Source organism: Macadamia integrifolia, unplaced genomic scaffold (genome assembly GCF_013358625.1).
Source record: "Macadamia integrifolia cultivar HAES 741 unplaced genomic scaffold, SCU_Mint_v3 scaffold1019, whole genome shotgun sequence".
In the NCBI taxonomy this organism is placed as follows: domain Eukaryota; kingdom Viridiplantae; phylum Streptophyta; class Magnoliopsida; order Proteales; family Proteaceae; genus Macadamia; species Macadamia integrifolia.
The window spans coordinates 146,713-154,387 of NW_024868056.1; the positions used below are offsets into that span (position 1 = coordinate 146,713).

Below are 7,675 nucleotides of genomic sequence, written 5' to 3' on the forward strand. Positions count from 1 at the left end.
CCCCCCCCCCCCAACCCCAAGAAAAAAAGAAAAGAAAAGTCTGATGGTTCCAACACATGTTAACATGCTTTAATAGATACTCCTTGAAGCTTCGGGGCAAAAATGATAGGTTTTGACCACCGAAAATGCCCATTTCAAGATTTCCACTGAAATGGTTAAAATCTTGGTACCAAAATGCAATTTCTACTGGAATCTGAAATTTTAACCTCAAACAAGCTGTTTACCATGTTGCCTGTTTTCTGTGTCCTGTAGAAGGTTGATTAACCAATGTTCAGGAAAACAGTTGTGAATTCAAATACTCTATTCTGCTTTGTGGTTGTGTTACAAGTCAACCAATGGCAACAGTGGTTGTGATTAAAACAAGGATATAGAGCTTTTGTCGTCTGGATTCCATCTGCAAATGGTTCCCACGACGTCTGAGGTGACATTATAACATGCTTGACCATTTATTGGCAGCCTGCTAAATTTAAATCTGTAGATATTCTGATATGTATTTAGTGCTTGTATGACAGTGTTTGTTGCGGTGTTTTGGCCTGCTCTTTGATTTTGCTAACACTCCCTGCTATTGAAACTGAGTTCATCGTTGTTGGAATAGGAGGAAAATCATCTAGGTCATATAGATTTCAATTCTTTACATTGGGAAACTGGTTTTATTTTTATTGGTTCTTTTCCAAACTTATATTATTGATTGGTGTTCTTCTGACTGGTTTTCTTATTTATTTTTAATTACACATGGAAGGTCATGAGGAATTAGCTCCTCCGTCTCTATGGTTTGGGTGGGAAATGGGCATGTAGTACTGTGGCTCAAGTTCTCACCAACACTTCTGCACTGGAATTGTCTGTCATTTACATTATATATATATAGTTTAGTTAGTCTACTGGTTGTCATGAGCTATTTTATATTTAATGATATGATTTGTTATGATTGAACTTGGTTATGCTTCAGTTGGGTATTTCATGAGCTAGATTTTTTTGATGTACAAACAATTCTTCTTCATCAGGTTGAGGTTCCAAAAAAGAAGGTAAAGAAGACAAATATCCCAGTTACAGAATTTGTTTATGGGGGGATGCCACCAACTGATCTGGAGAAAGCAGTGGAGAAAGAGTTTGAAATGGCGCTCCAGGACCGAGTGATGGAGGAAACGAAGGACAAGAAGAATGCGGTGGAGGCTTATGTGTACGACATGAGAAATAAGGTAGAATGCACACATGATAGATAAGAGTTGTGTTGCACTTAGTGGCATGTGATCAGTTGCTATGTACCAAGTTGCTGATTTGACGAGTTTTTTTCTTTTGGTTTTCCAGTTGAATGACAAGTATCAAGAATTTGTGACCCCTCCAGAGAGGGACGAGCTTATTGCAAAGCTACAGGATGTTGAGGATTGGTTGTACGAGGATGGTGAAGATGAAACAAAGGGTGTTTATATTGCTAAGCTGGAGGAGCTCAAGAAGGTAAAAGCTACATATTGTTATGTGCAATTGAACTGGCAGCAGTGATTTGTGATGTCCTCTGATAAGGTTCAATGGATTAACAGCAAGGTGATCCCATTGAGGAGCGTTACAAGGAGAACTTAGAGAGAGGACCAGCAATTGATCAATTCACCTATTGCATCAACAGTTTCAGAGAGGCAGCATTGTCAAACGATCCTAAATTTGATCACATTGACTTAGCTGAGAAACAGAAGGTGAAGGGGTTCAAGCCTTGTTCTTAATTTCTCTGTTGATTTTTATTCCACTGATCTTGCTTAATTACTAGAAATCTCTTTCTGATAATGTTCATCCTTTGAATTCTGGTAGGTGGTAAATGAGTGTGTCGAAGCTGAGGCATGGTTGAGAGAGAAATGGCAGCAACAGGAAAGCCTCCCGAAGTATTCTTCCCCCGTCCTGCTATCAGCTGATATGAAAAGGAAAGCCGAAGCAGTTGACAGGTACGAGTGAATGACCTTTAGATTTAATTCCATCCTTATATTTTCTTTTTTCTCAAATAATTCCTGCTGTTTACTCAATTGTGAAAGGTTACCTTTTTCGGTGGTTCTTGCTTTACAGATTTTGCAGACCTATCATGATGAAACCTAAACCTAAGCCAGCCAAGCCACCAACTACAACCGAGACACCTCCATCTCCACCGCAGGGTCATGAACCCCAATCCCAAAGTAGCGAGTCTGGTAGTGAACACAAAGAAGACGATGGTGAGGCGTCACCAGCTACTCCTGAGCCAATGGAAACTGAAAAGTCGGAGGGTACTAAAAATGATGCGTAAGTTAAAAGGGTCATGTCTTGCTATTCATTGAGAGTCAAAAATCGGTTAATTTTGTATCATCGCTTCAGTTCGTGTGTCTCTGTAGGGATGAGGTTGGGGGTTTGATATGTGATTTCCTACTGCTAAGGGGTCATGTTTGGATTTGTACAAACACCCGGTGTCCCAGCACCACGGTTTGTTATTATGACTTACAAGTAATCTCTAGAATCCGGTTTTCAGGAGGGATTTAAGAGAAAGATGGGGCTGTTTTTATGCTGCTTTTACGCTTTTAAGCATTCATTTATCTTCCAATGTATGCTCCATGCCTATTCAAGAGACTGGCTTTTCTATTTCCTTGATCTACTGCAAATGAGGATGGTCGAGTCAATTCAAGTTTTGAGGGTTTCTTGTGAAAGTAAAGAGTCTGCAAGTCGAGTCCGTTTAAGGTTAGAGCCCTCTGAGTCGTCTTGAGGGTGGTACTATGTAACACCCAATTTCTCTTATTCTTCCTTTTGGCCCCAAGGAATGGGCGTTGCTCTGACTTTTGATTTCCATATCATTGTTTTTTAGGCTACGTTTGCTATGCATTCTTGGATGCATTTTAGGTAGATAATGCAGACCAAATAATCATCCAAACGCAGCCTTAAGTTTTCCCCACAGACCCAGTACTTATTTTTAATATATATTTGTAATCTCATCTTTTCAATCCCAGCATTTTTTGGGTCCAGAAAACTCGTTTGTTGAAGATTTCAAACTCTAAATCGTTGAGAATGAACTGGTATCGTATGGATTTTTTTTTTTTTTTGGTTAAATTAAATGGTTGAGCTAGATAAGTTAGAAGCTGGCGAACGAGTTTAAGGAAAGTACACCGGCCTACGGTTCTCATATTTTCTGTCGAGAGTTTGGATTGCTCCAACCTAAGTATGGTGAAATGGAGCTCCGAAAACGTCTGACTCTAATAGAATTGGCGGCACTCCTGCGACTACAACTGAACCCACTAGCTAAGCTACTTATGATGTTACCATTTCTTCTGCTGCTGCTAGTGATGAAGGTGGTGGTGGATAAGTTGGGATGAGAAGACATGTCACTGTTGGAAGTCTTAGAATTCATATAGTTAATTATATCAGCTGAGTCAAGTAGACCAATATGAACCCGATCTCCATCTGCTATATTCACGCCTATATACCTCGTAGGGCCCTCTCCCTCTAATCAATTGGTTGCAGGTGTTTTAGATAAGATTACGTGTTCAGTTTTAGATGTTCAAGTTAATGAATCGAATCCTTCCAAATCAAACTTGAAAATGACAACAATTAGCTACAGCAGTAAAGCAGTAAATGCTGTAATGAAACTGATTGCAAAAGATGCAAAAGAAGGTAAATCAGCCACATTATGATTTTTGAGTCTATGTCTTTGTCGGGGAAACGGAACAAAATCAGAATTGGACTACTATTTGGTATGGTTGGCGAGAGGAGATATCCGAGATAAGAACCGGAGAGATCTCCTCTCGTGCTTTCAATCTCGATGTCTAAGAAAAGGCTTCCCGGAAGTATTCATAATACAACCACCCTCTTCCAGACAGACCAGCTCCTTCCCTTCTAAACGCAAGCCTGTTTGAACGATAGCTTTCGCACCAATGATCAAATTCTTATGCTCAATCGCGTTCGACATCAACATATCGCTTCTTGTTGGCCTGTATTTCCTGAACCACAATAGTCTGAAGGAGTCGGAATCCTCTGTTCAGCAAAATTGATCTACATCAAGAGCATCCCATTCAAGTCATTGAAGATTTCATCAGCATTATATTGAGACAAATTCAATCGACACATTGGGTATGAGGCTATGAGCAAGTCAATAAGCAATTAATGCAACCTTATGATTTATTGTGTAGGAATTTAAATTACAATCTGCATATTTGTAACTCTTAGCACCCATACAAGGTGATGCACCAACTTTGATAAAGAGTTAATGTTATAACCAAATAGCTTGGCAAACTAACATTTGCCTTTTTGATAAATCGATCTTGGGAAACCAGATAACCAAAAATGAAATAATGCTGAGCTCGGAATGGACCAGTAAAGGAGGAGGCTCTACCACTTCAATGCCCAAAAGTGAAATGATAATTTGATTTCACCACAAAGATCCCATTCTGTGAAGAAGCCCACATCCAAGAGTTTTTCTATTTAGCCAGACGGAAGAGGATGAACAATTGCTGAGGCTTCAGAAGGGAGTGAAAGTATATTTCACCTTAGACATATACCACAGTTTCGATTGATGAATTTGCTTAACTGGACTCAAACAACTCTTCGAAGGAGAAGATCAATGTATATTTTCAGTACCAAAAATTAGAAAGTTAAGTTTTTTACGCAAAATTAATCGCAATCTCATACGAAAATTATAACCATCGTCGAAGAAACTAGGAAATTATGAACAACTAACAGAGCATTTCTGGTTCTTTATACACAAATTTCTTACAAGGTGAATTCTTTGCTTTTCAATCCCAACACCGAAACTGAGAAGGAAAGAAAGATCTACGACAATAGCACGAAAACGAACGAGGCAGGACGACTTGACCTATAGCTCGTAATAAATTACTTCTACTTTCCCTTCCCTGAGTTTCCTCTGAGCTTGACTTCCAAGATCCTCTCCATCTTCGCTAACACAGCCTGGTTGGGGACAGCCTTTCCGTTCTCATACTCCTGAACCAACTGCGGCTTTTCATTGATCTGCTTAGCCAGATCGGCCTGACTCATCTTCTTAGCCAATCGCGCCTTCTGTATAGCCTGTCTCACATCTGCCGGTACTCTGTTCAACGCCGACGGTTCTGTCTCCTCTTCAAGTTTCTTGGCGTTGACAGCAGTCGCCGGTGTCTTCTTGTTCGAACCTGCGTCGAATTTCTTTATCGTCTGAACCTCAGTTCCCACACGTAGAGCCTGGTTCACGGCTTTCGGATCTCGAAGCGCCTGAGCCTTTGGCTTTGATTTGTGTAGCACGACTGGTTCCCAGTCCTGAGACAATACTCCTGGGTTTCTGCTCGGCATATTTGATCGGAAGCTTTGGATGAAAGAAATAAAAAAAGGGGAGTTACAGGTGAGGAAGATCGATGAATCAGTGCCAAAAGAAAAGAGAATCGGAATAGCCAAATATGATCCATTTACAATGGCTAATGGTTATTTATAGGAGTAGATTGTCTAGAAGGTTCTTTCCGTCACTTTGAATCGATTTGGCTCTGGAAGTTTCTCTAGTGGTTGTTGTCCTTGACTTGATAATCTTTAATAGTAATTGGATTGGGCCCGTGCAAAATGGGCTCAGTTTTGTTGCCCAAAATTTGCAAATGGTTTTGAGTTGTTTAATTGCAAAATGGCAATGGTTTAGGTTAAGGCATATTTTATATGATTGTGGCTGATTCGGCCGATCCAATCCTTTTTGTTAAGTTTGTCTCGTATTCTTAACCCATTTTGAAGATTGATACTCTCTGACATATTTTGGTGGTGATCTGAATGAGAAGTTTTCTAAGATCTATGATGGAAGCAGAGGGGTTGGGTCGATAGGCCCAAGCCCAGAGCCTAGCGCTGATCTTGTATGGAGCAGTATGGTTTGACCAGATTGATCGCGACCTAATGAGTCAACACGCGACTTGGAGTATATAATACATTGTTGTCTGGTTGAGATAGTCATTGTATTTTAGGGGTTTTTGAGCTAGGGTTTCAGTGCAAGTTTTCTTGCCACTGCTTTGGTGTAATCTCTTTTTTGAATAGTGAAACATCTTCTTCTTCGTTCGAGGACATAGCATACTACACCGGTGTGTGTGAACCTCGTTAAATCTCTGTGTTGTGCTGATCTATTGTCTGATTATTTTTATATTTTTCTTGATGTTTGTTCTAACACTTTTTTATCACAATTTAATCAGTTGATCGAGCGGTTCTACCCATTGAAACCTTGGGAAATTTTGGTTAGCACTTCTATCACAAATATCTTGTGCTATCATGAGCATTGTTAGTTAAAACGCGTTTTAAATGCAGTTGCGTTTTTTCTGCTGTTTAAAACGTATTTTCCCGTATGCTATTATACAATACAAAAAAAAATGAAAACGGCAAAAGAATCCGTTTTAAACTCTTTTTAAACGGCCGTTACAAACGTGTATCCGTTTTTAAGGGTAAAATAGGAATTTTATTAAAACAAATTAATTAATAAAAAAAAAAAAAACAAAACCTATTAGGAAAAGTGAAGAGTGAAGATAATATGGTACTTGGTTTTTTGTTTTTAACTTCCATACTATCTATAGGAAAAAAACCTCATCTTCTTATAGCCCATTGAGTAAGAAGAAGCTAAAGCTAGCAATATCTCATTTCCTTGTAGCCCATCAGGCTATTTTATCTTGGGATTCCCAGAGCTTTTGGAACATTAGATGCATGTATACAGATAATAATCTCTCAAATTGCATGAGTATATTACTGTTTTTTTGGTTTTGTTTTTTTGAAAACTACACGTTTAATACATGTGCTATTTGTTTTCGTCCGTTTGCCATTCTTTATTTTTTTGACAGTTTTTTTTACCGTACCGTTCATCATTTTTATCTGTTTAAAACCCATACCATACATTTCTGTTTTTATGTCATTCCCATTTTAACTAACAGTGATCGTGAGAGAGATCAAATATCACCCCATTTTATACGAAATAACTCTAAAGTCTTCTCGGTTAGTTGATTTTTGTTAAGTGATGACATCAGTGGTTAAAGTTTTATGGTCAAACGTCTCTCCATTACAAAACACCCAAAATTAACTTAGGCCTCTTTCTTTCTTCGTTGCGAACCCTTGAAGAACAGATGACCGTAATCTTCAAACCCTCAAATCTCCAATAAAGAAGCTCCGACAAGGTGAAGAATGATCTCTCTCTCTCTCTCTCTCTCTGGTTCACTTTCACAGTTTGTAGCAGTGCCGATGGGATGCAATAGCATAGAGGAATGGATTGCCTACTAGAAATTAGTTGATTGGACAAAGATACGGGAACAATGCCATTGGCCATCGGAAACCTTTGGATATGTATTGATTATAAATCAGGATTTGATCTTGGACGATAATTCTCTACAGACCTCAACTATGTGCTATTTTGTGACTAGTTTTAAGATTGATCACAATCTGAAATTACACATGGATAATTTCTAAAATATTACTACTACTTCTGATCATGGAAGAACATGATTTGTCAACAGTTAAATAGTTACTTCGATAATTTGAGTTTCATTTTAACCCCCCCAAAAAAAAAAAGATATTATAAGCTTTTCAATAAAGAAATGCTTTCAAGGACCAAAGGTTCGAACAAACCCAGATCCGGGTAGTGCTTTTTTTATTTTTTTATTTTTGGGTACAACCGGTAGTGCAATTTCAAGGAAAATAATCCTTTGTTTTTCTAATCCCTGTTTTTCCTTGTTTTGCTACC

The 7,675-nt window shown here is 38.6% G+C and overlaps 2 protein-coding genes across 3 annotated transcripts in view; one reads left to right on the plus strand and one right to left on the minus strand.

Annotated features, from left to right (window-relative positions):
- The window catches only part of LOC122062402 (heat shock 70 kDa protein 15-like), a 9,813-nt gene extending 7,224 nt beyond the window's left edge, over positions 1-2,589 (plus strand). For both annotated transcript variants that reach the window (XM_042626019.1, XM_042626018.1), the window contains exons 6-10: positions 1,002-1,196; positions 1,306-1,452; positions 1,536-1,685; positions 1,798-1,928; positions 2,047-2,589. In XM_042626019.1, the coding sequence (XP_042481953.1) occupies positions 1,002-1,196; positions 1,306-1,452; positions 1,536-1,685; positions 1,798-1,928; positions 2,047-2,260 (837 nt within the window). In that variant the 3' untranslated portion in view covers positions 2,261-2,589. The remainder of the gene's footprint in view (positions 1-1,001; positions 1,197-1,305; positions 1,453-1,535; positions 1,686-1,797; positions 1,929-2,046) is intronic.
- Positions 2,590-4,660: 2,071 nt separating this feature from the next.
- On the minus strand, positions 4,661-5,391 carry LOC122062396 (multiprotein-bridging factor 1c). Its single transcript, XM_042626011.1, has one exon. It carries the CDS (start codon positions 5,275-5,277, stop codon positions 4,834-4,836), a length of 444 nt encoding a protein of 147 aa, XP_042481945.1. The 5' UTR covers positions 5,278-5,391; the 3' UTR covers positions 4,661-4,833.
- Positions 5,392-7,675: the final 2,284 nt, after the last annotated feature.